Source organism: Phyllopteryx taeniolatus, chromosome 3, assembly GCF_024500385.1.
Source record: "Phyllopteryx taeniolatus isolate TA_2022b chromosome 3, UOR_Ptae_1.2, whole genome shotgun sequence".
Taxonomy (NCBI): domain Eukaryota; kingdom Metazoa; phylum Chordata; class Actinopteri; order Syngnathiformes; family Syngnathidae; genus Phyllopteryx; species Phyllopteryx taeniolatus.
In genome coordinates this window covers 8,312,514-8,329,232 of record NC_084504.1, presented here as the reverse complement: position 1 = coordinate 8,329,232, position 16,719 = coordinate 8,312,514, and the positions used below count along the sequence as shown (strand labels likewise).

General features: G+C 44.3%; 1 protein-coding gene across 6 annotated transcripts in view; it reads right to left on the bottom strand.

Moving 5' to 3' along the window:
• nf2a (NF2, moesin-ezrin-radixin like (MERLIN) tumor suppressor a) overlaps window positions 1-16,719 on the bottom strand; it is a 70,370-nt gene that overhangs the window by 26,911 nt on the left and 26,740 nt on the right. For all 6 annotated transcript variants that reach the window (XR_009787623.1, XM_061766815.1, XM_061766819.1 and 3 more), the window contains 6 exons: window positions 11,824-11,899; window positions 10,729-10,863; window positions 8,066-8,140; window positions 7,670-7,783; window positions 6,631-6,753; window positions 3,861-4,078 (listed from right to left, as the gene is read on the bottom strand). Coding sequence is in view for 5 of the 6 variants with exons in the window: in XM_061766815.1 (XP_061622799.1) it covers window positions 3,861-4,078; window positions 6,631-6,753; window positions 7,670-7,783; window positions 8,066-8,140; window positions 10,729-10,863; window positions 11,824-11,899 (741 nt within the window). In the remaining variant the exon portion in view is untranslated. The remainder of the gene's footprint in view (window positions 1-3,860; window positions 4,079-6,630; window positions 6,754-7,669; window positions 7,784-8,065; window positions 8,141-10,728; window positions 10,864-11,823; window positions 11,900-16,719) is intronic.

Genomic DNA, 16,719 nt, shown 5'->3' with positions numbered 1-16,719 from the left:
ACACACGGAAGAATGGATAAATAAAAGTAGCGAATGGCATGTCAATCATTGTAAGTATCGATCCTTCTTCACATACAGTAAATACTTAAGTAAAAGTAAAAAGTACGGTGCATTAAAACTATCGAAAATGTTACTTGAGTAAATGTAACAGAGTAAATGTAGTGCGTTACTACCCACCTCTGGTCCCAACGTACAGTAATTACCATCCATCCATGTGTGGGCCCCTCGAGTGGGCACTTGCATGTGGAGTAGTCGCCCTCCCCAAAAAATTGCATTAACCGGCAGTGGCTAATGGCGGCCGATTAAAGATGATTGCCAGATACAGTGTGAAGAGGAGTGATATGGTCACAGTACCGTCATCAACACTTGAAAGAAGATATACCGCAGAGTGGGAATGGAATGGCAAGAAAACCGTGCGTGTGCGTGTGTCTAAAGCCGAAGATGAAAAATCATTTCAAGCCTGGCGGAGCACGATGAGGTAACAGAGATGATGTGATGATAGCGAGTCATGTAGTCCATCAATCCATCCATTCATTTTCTACCGCTTATCCGAGGTCGGGTCGTGGGGGCAGTAGCTTTAGCAGGGACGCCCAAACTTCCCTCTCCCCAGCCACTTCATCCAGATCTTCCGGGGGATCCCGAGGCGTTCCCAGGCCAGCCGAAGGACGTGGTTTCTCCAGCGTGTCCTGGGTCGTCCCCGGGGTCTCGTCCCAGTGGGACATGCCCGGAACACCTCACCAGGGAAGCGTCCGGGAGTCATCCGAATCAGATGCCCCAGCCACCTCATCTGGCTCCTCTCGATATGGAGGAGCAGCAGCTCTACTCTGAGATCCTCCCGGATGACCGAGCTTCTCACCCTATCTCTAAGGGAGAGCCCAAACGCCCTGCGGAGGAAGCTCATTTCGGCTGCTTGGAGCCGGGATCTTGTTCGACCCACAGCTCGTGACCATAGGCCATCGACCGGTAAATCGGCTTAGCTCCTTCTTTACCACAACGGATCGATACAAAGTCCGCATCACTGCAAACGCTGCACCGATCCGCCTGTCGAGCTCCCGTTCCATTCTTCCCTCACTCGTGAACAAGACCCCAAGATACTTGAACTCCTCCACTTGGGGCAGGATCTCATCCCCGACCTGGAGAGGGCACACCACCCTTTTCCGACTGAGGACCCTGGTCTCAAATTTGGAGGTGCTGATTCTCATCCCAGCCGCTTCACACTCAGCTGCGAACTGCTCAAGTGAGAGTTGGAGATCACGGCCTGATGAAGCCAACAGAACCACATCATCTGCAAAAAGCAGAGATGCAACACTGAGGCCACCAAATCGGACTCCCTCTACGCCTCGGCTGCGTCTTAAAATTCTGTCCAGAACAGAGTCGGTGACAAAGGGAAGCCTTGGCGGAGTCCAACCCTCACGGGAAACGAGTCCGACTTACTGCCGGATATGCGGACCAAACTCTGACTCCGGTCGTGCAGGGACCGAACAGCCCGTATCAGGGGGTTCGGTACCCCATACTCCCGAAGGGACACGGTTGAACACCTTCTCCAAGTCCACAAAACACATATAGACTGATTGGGCGAACTCCCATGCACCCTCGAGGACCCTGGTCCACTGTTCCACGGCCAGGACAAAAACCACACTGCTCCTCCTGAATCTGAGATTCAACTTCCCGAAGGATCCTCCTCTCCAGCACCCCTGAATAGACCTTACCAGGGAGGCTGAGGAGTGTGATCCCCCTGTAGTTGGAACACACCCTCCGGTCCCCCTTCTTAAAAAGGGGGACCACCACCCCAGTCTGCCAATCCAGAGGCACTGTCCCCGATGTCCACGCGATGTTGCAGAGGCGTGTCAACCAGGACAGCCCCACAACATCCAGAGCCTTGAGGAACTCCGGGCGAATCTCATCCACCCCCGGGGCCTTGCCACCGTGGAGCTTTTTAACCACCTCGGTGACCTCAACCACAGAGATAGGCGAGCCCGGCTCAGAGAACCAAGACTCTGCTCCCTCATGGGAAGGCGTGTCGGTGGAATTGAGGAGGTCTTCAAAGCATTCTCCCCACCGCCTCACACGAGGTCAGCAACGCCCCATCCCCACTATACACAGTGTTGGTGGTGCACTGCTTCCCCCTCCTGGGACGTCGGATGGTGGACCAGAATTTCCTCGAAGCCGTCCGGAAGTCTTTCTCCATGGCCTCACCGAACTCCTCCCATGCCCGAGTTTTTGCTTCAGCGACCACCAAAGCTGCATTCCGCTTGGCCAGCCGGTACCCATCTCAACTGCCTCAGGAGTTCCACAGGCCAAAAAGGCCCGATAGGACTCCTTCTTCAGCTTGACGGCATCCCTCACCGTTGGTGTCCACCAACAGGTTAAGGGATTGCCGCCACGAAAGGCACCTACCACCTTACGGCCACAGCTCCGGTCGGCCGCCTCAGCAATGGAGGCGCGGAACATGGTCCACTCGGACTCAATGTCCCCCGCCTCCCCCGGAACATGAGCAAAGTTCTGTCGGAGGTGGGAGTTGAAATTCCTTCTGACAGGGGATTCTGCCAGACGTCCCCAGCAGACCCTCACAATACGTTTGGGCCTGCCACGTCGGACCGGCATCTTCCCCCACCATCGGAGCCAACTCACCACCAGGTGGTGATCAGTTGACACCACCGCCCAGCTCACACTGCACCCGACTCCTATGGCCCCTCCCACAGGTGGTGAGCCCATGGGAAAGGGGACCCACTTTACCCTTTCGGGCTGTGCCCTGCCGGGCCCCATGGGTGCAGGCTCGGCCACCAGGCGCTCGCCTTTGAGCCCCACCTCCAGGCCTGGCTCCAGAGGGGGGCCCCGATGACCCGCGTCCGGGCAAGGGAAACCTGAGGCCATTGTTTGTCGTCATCATAAGGGGTCTTTGAGCCGTGCTTTGTCTGGTCCCTCACCTAGGACTTTTTTGCCATGGGTGACCCTGCCAGGGGCATAAAGCCCCAGACAACTTAGCTCCTAGGATCATTGGGACACAAAAAAAACCCACCACGATAAGGTGACAGCTCAAGGAGGGGGAGTCACGTAGTAAATTCATACAATTAAGCAGCGTAAATTAAAGGTCGCCACTCTGACCTGTAGCAGCGAGCGGCAGAACAAAAAAAACCGAAAAATAATTGGTTGCAGAGGATTACCTCGGCCGCACCGCCGCACGATAAAATAAAAATTTGTTTTTTTGTCCTTCTTTTCAACAGAGGTTTAAACGATGTATGTACATGAATGGACCGACTGATAATTGCATATATTGTATATGTGACTGGATATATTGTTTTCTTTGTGTGCGTGGGTGCATGAGCATATGTGAATGGACAGACTGAAAATTACATATTGTGCGTGTGTGTCAGTGTGTGTGCATGCGTTTGTAAATGGATAGACTGAAAACTGCATATGCCCTGCAACTGGCTGTCGACCAGTTCAGGGTGTACCCTGCCTCTCGCCCGGAGTTAGCTGGAATAGGCTCCAGCACGGCCGTGACCCTAGTGAGGATAAGCGGTGCGGAAAATGGATGGATGGATGGATGAAAACTACATAATGCATCCTGTACGGCAGACATGTCTAGCTCAGCAATTTCATCCGGCCGTGGAATCAATTTGAAGTTAGCATGATATTGGCTAACGTCACACGTTTATAGCATTCGGACACATTACAAAACTATATGGATGTGATTCCCTATTATACTAGTTTTGATGAATCTGTATCAAGAATGTGGCCGGCTACAAAAATGAGTTTGACAGCCCCGTTGTAGGTGCTGCACGTGAATGGACACAGTGGTTATTGCATTATGCGTAAACGTGAAAGGGCAGACACTCCAAGAAGCACGTAGCGGTCACCTGTGTTCCGACTCGTTCGCCATCTTAAGGGCTATTCTCTCGGCCTCCACCATCTTGTGCTCCATGAGCCGCCTTTCCTCGTGGCCCCGCATGGCCGTCACCTTGATGCGCTTCATCTCCGTCTCCGCCTCAGCCGCCTTCTGGGCTAGCAGCTTGGCCTCCTCCTCCGCGAGCTGGGCCTTCTCTGCCAGAAGATCCGCCGTCTGCTCCGAGCGCAACTGGAGAGGATGCACGGAGTTACCACAACTATGACAAACACACCACGTCAAACGCACCAGCAGGAACCAGGCACAGTGGACCAGAGAAAAAAAACATCAGGGAGGAGACTAAGGACAGAAAGTGAGAAAAACTGAAAAACATGGAGCGTTGAACAAGGCACATTGGCCCAGAGACACATTTTTATCTGAGAGGAGACTAAGGGCACAGAGTTAGCAAAACTGTGGAAAAACACATAGGGTTGAATGCACCAGCGAAATCAGGGTACGTCATGAAAGGGACCAATTTTATCTGAGAGGAGACTAAGGGCACACAGAGTGACCAAAACTATGAAAATCATCTCACATTGAACGCACCAGCAGGAACCAGGCACGTTGGCCCAGAGCAATATTTCATCACAAAGGGCACAGACAGTGCAGAAAATGGTGAAAAAGACACAGCATTGAACGCACCAGCGGGAACGAGGCAAGTTTGCTAAGGGACTAATGTTATCTGAGAGGAGACTAAGGACACAAAGAGTAACCAAAACACTGACAAACGCTGCGTTGAACGAGGCACGTTCACGCAGAAACAGATTTAATCCAAAAGGAGACTAAGGAGACAGAGCAGGAGAAAAACTGTGACAAATGCCACGTTGAACGCACCAGTGGTATTGAGGCAAATTTTATCAGAGAGTAGACTCGGGGCACGGAGAGTGAACAAAACTGTGAAAAACACGCCTTGTTGAAGGCACTAACAGGAACCAGGCACATTGCCCCAGAGACAAACTCTATCAGAGAGGAGACTAAGAGCACAAAGAGTGACCAAAACGATGAAAAAAGGCACATTGAACAAGGCACGTTCACCCTGAAACAAATTTTATCCAAGAGGAGAATAAGATCACAGAGTGTGAGCAAAATTGTAAAAAACACTGCACCTTGAAGGAGGCACCTTGGGCAAAGACAAAATTCATCCAAGAGGAGACTAAGACTAAAACACACTGTTTTGAACGCACCGGTAGGAAACAGGCACGCTGGCCCAAAAAAATATTTCTATCAGAGTGGAGACTAAGGGCACTGTGAGTGAGCAAAACTGTGAAAAACACAGAACACTAAATGAGGCCAGTTAGCCCAGAGGCAAATGTTATTCAAGAGGAGACTAAGGGCACTGTGAATGAGGAAAACTGAAAAACACACCATGTTGAATGAGGCATGTTTGCCGAGAAGACATTTTTTATTTGAGAGGAGACTAAGGACACAAAGATTGATCAAAACTATGAAAAACATGTCACGTTGAATGCACCAGCAGGAAACAGAGAGGTTGGCCCACAGACAATGTTGTCCGAGAGGTGACTAACAGCACACAGAGTAGCAAAAACTTTGAAAAAACATTGTGTTGAATGAGGCATGTTGGCCCAATTTTTACTGAAAGGAGACCAAGAGCACGGAAAGCCAGCAAAACTGTGTAAAACACACCACTCGGAATGTGGCATGTTTTCTAAGAAACACATTTGATCTGAGAGGAGACTATGGGCACAAAGAGGTAAAACACACTGCATTGAATGAGGCACGTGGGCCCAGAGACAAATATTATCTGAATGGAGATTAAGGGCACAGGGGTGTGAGCAAACCTGTGAAAAACATGCTGCAATGAACGCAACAGCAGGAAGGAGACACGTTGGCCCAGAACAAAATTTATCCAAGAAGATACTAAGGGCATTAAGTAAGCAAAACTGTGAAAAACATGCCGTTTTGAATGAGACACAATGCCCCAGAGACACATTTTATCTGAGAGGGGACTACGGGCACCGAGAAAACAGAGTGTTCAGCAAAGTGGAGACTGCGGAGAGTAATATTGCCTGCCTTTATGTCAACGGATGGACAGTTTTTTTTTAATGTGTGGATGTGACAGACGTTAGGCGTGTTTGTGAAAGGACAGACAAGACGTGACTGACGTTTGCATTACGTATCGGAATGGACACTATGCGTACATGTGAATGGATCGACTGATCTTTATTCAAATATGTGTGTATGTGACTGGATGGACAGGTGTTTACATCATGTACTGTATGTGACTGTGAAAACTGATGTTATGATTAGGGCCTGACCAATATGGATTTTTAGTGTTTGCTTAACTTTACAACAGAGAGAAACATCAGGAAAAAACAAATTATAATAATAAAAAATTGTCAACTAGAAAAAGGCTTATATCGGCCAATAAAATTGGCCAGCCGATTAATCGGTTGGGCCCTAGTTTTAATTATGTGAATGCGAATGAACAGGCAGATGTTGACAATGTGTGAACAAACAGAAAGTTTGTCTATGTGAATGAAAAGACGGAAGTTTAAATCATGTGAGTATGTGAACTAATGAACGATTGTATACATATGCACCAGTGTTGTAGCATTCAAAACAAATTTCCCTCTGGGACAATAAATTTCATCCTGTCCTGAATGAACAGACAGATCTTTAAATATGTGTTTATGTGAATAGATAGACCTTTTTTCTCGTTTACATGCAAACAGACAGACATCTTTACATGTACGTGAACGGACAGCGAGCCGTTTGGAACCCACCAAGGCCTCGTTGGCCATGTGCGCTTCGTCTTGAAGCTGAATGAGTCGCCTCTCCAGCTCGTCCCGGACGCGTTCCGCTTCTTCCCGGCGCTGCTTCTCCTGGCGCAAACGCTGCCTCTCCACCTGGACAGCCCGGGTGTGCGCAGTCAAAGCCACAATGAAACAAAAGTTTACCAGCTTAATGCTAATACAAAATGTAAAACGCCATAGTTGGGCTAACAATGTGATTTTCAAAAACAAAACGTTCAACCAAACCATATTTCGTCGAACGAAAGTCCAAATGGGCGGCACGGTGGCCGACTGGTTAGAGCGTCAGCCTCACAGTTCTGAGGACCCGGGTTCAATCCCCGGCCCCGCCTGTGTGGAGTTTGCATGTTCTCCCCGTGCCTGCGTGGGTTTTCTCCGGGCACTCCGGTTTCCTCCCACATCCCAAAAACATGCATTAATTGGAGACTCTAAATTGCCCGTAGGCATGACTGTGAGCGCGAATGGTTGTTTGTTTCTGTGTGCCCTGCGATTGGCTGGCAACCAGTTCAGGGTCTACCCCGCCTCCTGCCCGATGACAGCTGGGATAGGCTCCAGCACCCCCGCGACCCTAGTGAGGAGAAGCGGCTCAGAAAATGGATGGATGGATGGAAAGTCCAAATGCTAACAAATAATGCCAAAAGTCATAGATGGCTCGTGAAAATTAGCATAAATGTTTTGGTCATTCTAAACCTTCAAACAACTACTACTTAAACACACGTGAAGCAGCAACACATACAAACGAAGCGTACACAAAAGAGAATAAAACATTGTATATTTAAATGTTCAACCAAACGACATAGTCCACTAGATTAATGCTAACATACAATGCGAAATGCCATGAACAAGCTAATGGAAATTATGCTGAAGCACAACGCGGTACTACACTGAAAGCGCAACTCCACTTTCGGACACACCTACTGTAAAAACCCTTTAAAAATAATCACATTAAAAAAAAGACGGTGGTTCACTGTATTCGATTAACTTAGATATATGAGAAAGTGAATGTGAGCACCTGCTTCCTGGCCCTCTCCTCTCTGGCCTGGGCCTTCATCTGCTGCACCTCCAGGGAGTCAACGCGCCGTCTGCGCATGAACAAGTCGTGGCTGCCGATGCACAGCTGGAGGATCTGCAGGGCAAAGTCCCAATCAATATGTTTAAATTCAATGAACACTCTACTTAAGTACGATGAAAAAAAGAAAAAAAAAAGGCACAAGCCCATTTTGACAAACTAAGGAGTAGAAAGTACGACACAGATATCTGTTTGAAAATGTAGGGAGTAAAAGTAAAAAGTGGCCAGAAAAACGAATACTCAAGTAAAGTAGGAATGCCTGGAAAATGTATTTACAATAAGTACAGTAACTAAGTATTTATACTTGGTTACTTCCAAGCACTGGCCATCACAACTCACCAATTTGTTGACTCTCAGCTGTGAAGAGTTGAACTTGAAGACGTTGGCTTTCTTGTCCAAAGGTTTGATGGTGAACTAAAAGCAAAATAAAACATTAGTTTTACAAGAAGAGAATATAACATCAAAAAAGTCTTCTTCTTTTTTTTTTTTTTACAATAGTCATATTTTATTTTATGAAAAAGTTGCAGTTTTACAGGAAAACAAAAAAATGAAAGAGAAAAATCTTTTTTTTTTTTTTCCAAGAAAAAAAAAGTCCTATTCGTCCGGAAAAATTTGGGTAAAGACAGTGGAATGTTACTGGAAATGTAATCTTTTTCAAAGTACTGGAAATGTAATCTTTTTCAAAGTTGTTTTAAAATGTAATGTAATGTTTCGAGAGTACAGTAATCCCTCCTTCATTGCTCTGGTTATGTTCCAGACCATCCTGCAATTACTGAAATCCGCGAAATACTGAAATACTTAGAAATACACCCGAGGCATGTTTTTATTGCATTTATAGCACTTAAAATTTATGTAGTCTTGAACACACTTTTATAACAATACAAACACATATGTTACACATATTGATGAGAACAAGAGCAACGGATAACACAAAAACACTGCACAAACAGTATGAAAAATTAAGAAACAACTGTAATAACAATTACAAAAAAAGCTGCGATATAGCAGGACTGCGAAGCGTGAGCCGTGATAAAGCGAGAGATTATTGTGTAGTCAAATTTGTTTAAGAAAAAAGGTCTATTTATATCGATAAATAGTTGCATTTTTACAGGGAAAAACTACACATTTTAAGACATTAATGACTTATTTTTTTCAAGGAAAAAAAACATTTTTAGCAACATAATATTTTTTGGGAGGAAAAACAGTCGAAAAAGCGTGTTTTCAAAGTTGCTTTTTTAAGGAGTAAAGTTTAAAAGAGTGAAAAGAGTAAAGTTTTTTCTGAAAAAAAGATTTGTTTTCAATGTAATAAGTACTTGTTTCATAGAGAAAAGAAAATCATGAAAAAGGCGTAATCTTACAAGAACAACAATAATAAAAAATTGAGAAACAAAATTAGAATCTTAAGCATTCAGAAAAAAAGTCAAAGTCTAAAACAAAGTTGTTATCTTAGCCATTAGTCATGTTTTTTTTAAGAATAAAGTCACATTTGTTTCCCAAAAAAGTCATAATTAAAAAAGTATGAATCTTATGAGACTGAAGTGCAAATTTTTAGAAAGATAATAATAAAGTCATTGCTTGTTTGACTGGTCGCCAGTCAGTCGCAGGGCACGTATAGACATGGACAACCATTTGCACTTACATTCACACTGTCACTGAGTGGGAACTGAACCCACGCCGCCCATGCCAAAGTCAGGCGAATGTAACACTACACCATCAGTGACTCCAAAAAGATGCTTTACTCTCGTAAAATTGCTTTATTTTTGCCTAAAAATACACATCATTCTATGATAAAATAAATAATGGTGCCACAGTGGTTAACCGGTTAGCACATCTGTCTCACAGCTCTGAGGATTTGAACCCAGGACCTCACAGTTCTGAGGACCGGGGTTCAAATCCTCGCCCCGCCTGTGTGGAGTTTGCATGTTCTCCCCGTGCCTGCCTGGGTTTTCTCCGGGAAATCCGGTTTCCTCCCACATCCCAAAAACATGCGTGGTAGGTTGATTGAAGACTCTAAATTGCCCGTAGGTGTGAATGTGAGTGTGAATGGTTGTTTGTTTGTACGTGCCCTGCGATTGGCTGGCGACCAGTTCAGGGTATACCTCGCCTCTTGTCCAAAGATAGCTGGGCTAGGCTGCAGCACGCCTAGTGAGGATAAGCGGTACAGAAAATGGATGGACTATAATAAATCAGGCTTGGGAAAAAAAATGTAAATGTGAAAATATACCATTCCGTATGGAGTCAAATTGGACGGTGCGTCTGGCCGGTAAAAGCACATGTACACACTTGCATAATTGACTCTATAATAAAGCGCACAGGGAGAAAAAATATTGTTCGTGGGGATTATTGCTTTTGAGCTTTTGCTAAAAAGTCATTTCATACTTGAAATGAAATTTGCTGGAAATGGAGTCAGGCACAAACCCCCGATTAAAAGACCACCGGTTTGGAACCATTCACGCCATAAAAGCGGAGCCTGCTATTTTTATTTGCCTACTGAATGCTAAATGCAAAAATTTGAGTTATGAGTGATCGATGGTGGCTGTGAACTTCACTACAAGCAGCAGTTTAGCAGATTCTGAACAATTTAATGGCTAGAAACAAGTATTTTTTTTTTCAAGAAATCTTTTTCGGGAGGATACAATTTTTTAGAAGTTTATTTTGAAGGAAAACATTTTTTCTTCAAAGTAGATACTTTGTGAGAATAATCATACTTTATGAGAATCAAATAGTTGTAATAATATGAAAATATATATTTTGTAAAAATTAATTCAACCATCTTACAAGAAAAAAGTCTTATCTTTGGAAGAAAATCCGTAAACCAAACCATATAACTTTGCCTTAAGAAAATCTGCATGACGTGGTAACGAAACTAGCAGTGATATTTCAGTATTTATGAACCTTGGGGAAGGATTCATCGAAAAAGGCGTGTTTTGAGTTACAAGTGTGATCACGGAACAAATTCAACTCATATCTGTATTTGGAAACAGAGGAAGTGACGTGGGCACCTCTTTGTCACTGTACGAGATGTTGCGGATCTCGTTCCAGGGAAAGGAGCACTTGGGCGTCAGCCTGTTGTCCGGCTCGTAGATGTGCAGGCCCAGAGCGTCCACGCCCAGAAGCAGATCTGTTCCCTTTTTATTCTAAAAGACAAAAATCTTAATTTTTAGACTAAGCATTTAACATGAAAGGGGCACTACATGTGTTTCTGTCCTGGCTGCTTAGCAGAATAAGGCCAAAAAATTGTGGAGGAATGGAACTATTTTTCTTGCAAACATACATTCTAGCTCGAAATGGATTGCTACTTTTTCACCACAAATTGCCCTTTAAAAAATGCTGCATTTTTAAAATAGTGAAAATATACAATGTTTTTTCTTTTCCAAATACTAGTCTATTTTTTAATGAAGGCATATATTTTCCTGGGGAGGAAATGCAGTAAAATTCAAGAAAAAAAGTCTTATTTTATCAATAAAAATTTATCTTATGGAAATCATGTTGCTGTTGTGTTTTTTTTCTCCAGAAAACTACATCTTTAAAATTAGCCTCATTCTTTCTTACAAAAAATGTCTGACTTTAATGAGAAAAGTAAACTTACGAAAAAAAAATCAAATGTTTTTTTTCGAGAAAACAATTGTGACGTCATTTTGTCGGTCTAAAAAGCAGTAACCTCATGAGAAAAAAGAAAATATTTTATAATAAAAGTTATCTAAGGAAAATAAAGTGGAACTTTTTTTCTAAACTACACTTTTTACAATAAAGCTTTATTTTATCTGACAAAATTGTTAGCAACCTTACAAGAAATGTTAATCATATTTATTTCCCTCAAAATTATGAGAATGAAGCGGCAGCCATCCATCCTCCTTCGCCAGTTTGACGAGGAGCAGCTTTATGCCGGATTAAACGCTACGGCGGATTACACAACTCCTCGATGGCATTTGAAAATGCCCCGACCTTTTAGAGAACACATCGATCAAGGCCGAGGGGGTGGCGTCGTCGGCTTGTTTTCGACTCCAAGGAGGCGACAAATTTACTGCATCATTTAGCACCAGGTGGGAAAAATGAATTGAAAGCAGCGAGACACGAAGCACGAGAGAGACGCTCACCCGGATTAAGAAGTAATTGACGCCGTACATGTCCAGGTCCTGAGCAATCTTCAGATATTCCATCTCGGCTTCCTCCCTGAGAGGAGAAGGAAAAAGGAGATCAGTCCGGGTTCCTTTCCCGAGATACACACACAAAATTGTACCATTAGACTAAAATCATAAATTGTACAACAATAGTGGCATTTGTTTGAGAAAAAAAATATATTTTTGCAGAAAAATGTTGAATTTTTCTTTCAGAAACATTTTATTTAAAGAGAAAAATAATTAACTTAGAGAGGGAAAAAAAAGGCATTTTTTGCATGAAAAAGTAATAATCTGGCAATAATAAAGTCGTATTTATTCTTGAATGAAAGTTGTTTTTGTTGAGGAAAAAGTATTTTTAATAAGTAAATTTGGATGGGGAAAAAACAACAAACTCTGAATTCAATGGACAGAATCGTAGCGTCCGGTTGGAACTCAAAATGCCCCCTTGCAACGGACAAAGTCAGTTAATTCCACAATTGGCCACTGTTATTTACTGGCGCAATCAACAGAAACAGACTGATACTCGTACTTCCAGGAATAGCTGCTGTTGTTTACTTGGCCGCCCGTAGTGTACGCATCTCTCGAACATGCTATACTGATTCTGGTACAGTGTTGCGGATATTGCTGGACGTGTATTTGAAAGGGAGCTCAGTGTGTGTCTGTGTGTATGTGTGTGTGCGTGTATCTGAATGTGAGTGAGTGTACACGCATAATGCTAAGGTGCGCTGCTCAGAGTGAGAACATGTGAGGTGCATGTATGTTTTCAGCTGCGATATAGATGGCGACCGGGGACAGTTTAGCCAGCGAGCTATAGAATAGTCACTGAATATAATGTGTAAAGCAGCCAATAAAGCCCCAATTCCGCAGTGAATCCATTCTGCCTCTGTGCTTCTTGCCGCCTGCCTCTCACTCTGCGACGGAAACCAGTGAAGGGAGTTAACCCCGAAGCGGACACGTCAACCCTCGAGAGAACGTCTCCCGTGGGTCCCCCGACCACAAACAGGTGACCGCAGCAGGAATCTTTAACAACAGTATAATTTTTTTTTTTTTTGTCAAGCCCTTTACTATGGCATCCTATCATATCGGAGGTGAGAAAAGGAAGCGCGCTATCCTCGCAGTTCATGAAAGCAACACAGGCGTGCGCCCCGACTTCGACCACGTCGGAGGCGACACCGCGGGCCGGTTGAGCTGTCCGGTGCCCTGGGAACTGCACTGAGAATGCCCGATCTCGGAAGCGAAGCAGGGTCAGTCCTGGCTACGACTTGGATGGGAGACCGTCAAGGAATACCAGGTGCTGGGGTTGGGCAGTAGGCCAATCACCTGCTCCTGTAAAAACTACTGATTACTGAAACCGCAATTGCGGCCTAATGTGCCTCATAGCACCGAGAGCTCTGAAAAAATAAAATAAATAGTGGTGCAACAATACATGTACTGTATCTATATTGAATTGTTCGATACAGTGGTCACAGTTCGTATGTACTAAATGACAATACATATTTCTTTTTTATTTCAACCTCCGACAATGAGGAGCTGTGCCAAACTACTCCGCGTTACGCCTTATTGTTGAGCACAGATCCACTATGCCGCTCCTCTCGCATTCATTCCGACCAAGGAAGGGGCCGTTCAGAAATCACACTGACACCCTAACTCGACTCTCAAAATGCGCGGTCCCGTGCACACACACACACAAACACGCACACACAAGCCTGCGCGCACACACCCACGCATGCACGCACGCACACACACAAACACACACGCACACATACACACACAAACACACTCGTTCCAGTGGGGGTTGCTTTCGACTTGTGGGCAATCATCTCCCTTTTGTGAATGTCTTTGCAAGCAATTCAATAGTATACTGAAGTCGAGAATGGAGAGTCTCTTCCCTCCACCGCCTTTGAAAAGCTGATCGATCAGTGCAAGTGATTCATTTATGACTCTGGCCAGAATGGACTCGCCTGGCCATCCGAACGCAAAACCACTCGTCCGCACCTCCGCCTCTTCCTCCTCCTCCCGCTACCCTTTATACACTGCTTATTTCAACAACGCTTTCATTCATTCTGTCGCCTGACTTTGGTGGAAGCTATCCAACCGTTTTTCTATTATAACCACAATCTACATCATTGTTGCTTTAGCTGGAAGGTTTCGCCGCAGGCCGGTCTAGAAAAAGGCCCTGTGCGTTAAAATTTATTTTTCAAGTTAATTTTTATTTTTATTTCTTTTATTAGCTGCTAGGTCAAGCAGAATAGAGTATATGTCCCACTTTTATGCTGGAACAGTTTTACTGGGCAACAGTAGAGTTGCTGTTTTTTGTTTGTTTGTTTTTTAACTATCGCTGTAGTTCTTTGTATTTTGGTGGATATTTAAAATTTTAGTTGGACAGAACAAGGTTTGATAGGCGACTGACAGAAAAGAAAAAGGAGAGGACAGAGAAAAATAAACAAGAAAAGACAACACTGGCCGCAAGAAAAAAAATAAACAAAACAAAGCATCTGGACCACATCTGAGGGTAACCTCTCTTTCTGTTACTTAGATTTTATATTATAGATTTCTACTGGAGTCCGTTTAGGCAGTCGCACGTTAAATTTGATTTGTGCAATGTGCAATCTAGATCACATTTACCACAACGCTCTTTCTGTTACTTCGTTTTTGGCTTTTCGTCCGCAGCCCGTTAAGCACGATAAGTTGTTTTTTTAAAGTTCAATTCAAATTGATTCATTCTGGAGGACCCTACACCACACTCTCTTCCTGTTACTTGGTTTTAAGATTTCTACCGTTGCCCTACTGAGGCAGGTACACAAATTAAATTGGATTTTGCATGTTGGAGCTGGGCGGCACGGTGAACGACTGGTTAGCACATCTGCCTCACAGTTCTGAGGACCGGAGTTCAAATCCCGGCCCCGCCTACGTGGAGGTTGCATGTTCTCCCCGTGCCTGCGTGGGTTTTCTGCGGGTACTCCGGTTTCCTCCCACATCCCAAAAACATGCAGGGTAGGTTAATTGAAGAGTCTAAATTGCCTGTAGGTGTGAATGTGAGTGCAAATGGTTGTTTGTTTATATGTGCCCTGCGATTGGCTGACGACCAGTACAGGGTGTACCCCACCTCTCGCCCGAAGATAGGTAGGATAGGCTCAAGCACGCCCGTGACCCTAGTGAGGATAAGTAGAACGGAAGATGAATGAATCAATGAATGTTGGAGCTGAATTGCATCCAAATGTGCAATCTGGATCAGATGTGGAACAACTTTCTGGCTGATACTTTATTTTTGGCTTTCTTCCACAGCCCAGTAAGGCGGCCAAACACATTCAATTTGTTTGTTGAATGTAAATTGCTGCTAAAAGTGCATTCTGGATCACATCAACATCAAACTCTCTTTCTGTTATTTCGTTTTTAGACTTTTACTGCAGCCCATTTAGGCAGACAGAGCTGTTAAATTGGAATATGCATGTTCAATGTGAATCGCTGTCAATTATACAATCTGGATCACATGTGCAACAACTCTCTTCCTGTTACTTTGTTTTTAGATTCTACCACAGCCGGTTTAGGTAGCCACACAAATTAAATTTAATTTTGCATGTTTGATCTGAATTGTTTCCAACTAGGCAATCTACATCACATCCGACCACAAACTCCATCCATCCATCCATTTTCTGTACCACTTATCCTCACATGGTTCGCGGGTGTGCTGGAGCCTATAGTATCCCAGCAAACTTCGGGCGAGAGGGGAGGTACACCCTGAACTGGTTGCCAGCCAATCACAGGGCACAGATAAACAATCAACCATTTGCACTCACAGTCACACCTATGGGCAATTTAGACTCTTCAATCAACCTGCCACATGTTTTTGGGATGTGGGAAGAAACCAGAGTACCCGGAGAAAACCCACACAGGCACGGGGAGAACATGCAAACGCCACACAGGCGAGGCTGGGATTTAAACCCCGGTCCTCAGAACTGTGAGGAAGATGTGCTAACCAGTCGGCCACCGTGCCACCCCACAAACTCTCTTCCTCTTATTGGGATTTTAGATTTCTACTGTTGCACCAACTCTGTTCTTGTTATTTTCGTTTTCGATTCTACACCAACCGTCTTCTTGTTACTTTATTTGTAGAACACTACCCACAGTCCATTTAGGCAAGCACAGATTTTAAATTGGACTCTGGATGTTCAATTCGGATTTCTGTCAAATATACAGTACAATCTGAATCACGTGCAATAACTCTCTACCCATTACTGTATTCTTCAATTTCTACGACACCCAATTGAGGGCGCAATGTGGACCTGATTTTGTCTAAACGCCAGAACTGTTTAGGCGGCCACACGTTAAATTGGATGTTGTGTGTTGAATTTGAATTGCTGTAAAATGTGCAACCTGACTGAGATCTGCACAAAATGTCTCCCTTCGTGTTACTTTTGTATTATTCTGCCTTAACTCGCTTCCGTGTTACTTTCTTTGTACATCTGTATCGCATTTGCATCCTTTTTAGGCATCAAAACATGTTTAAATGGACTTTTAACCACAGCCTGTTTAGACAGCCATATGTTAAATGAGATTTTTCATTTTAAATCTCCAATACCTGGTTTACTGCCAAATGTGACCAAAACAGTAATGACAAAGATTTCTAACTCAACCTATTTAGGCAAGTTATAAAATTTATTTTTCATACCCATCCTTAATTTTAAGCATGCTGATGATTTCACTGTCATGCATGTGAGTAGGCAGCAAGAGAAGGGGAAAGCACAGAGCCTAGAACTGAATGTGGGAACTTTGAATGTTGGGACTATGACAAGAAAAGCTTGGGAGTTGGTTGACATGATGATTAGGACAAAGGTTGATATATTGTATGTCCAGGAGAGCAGGTGGAAAGGC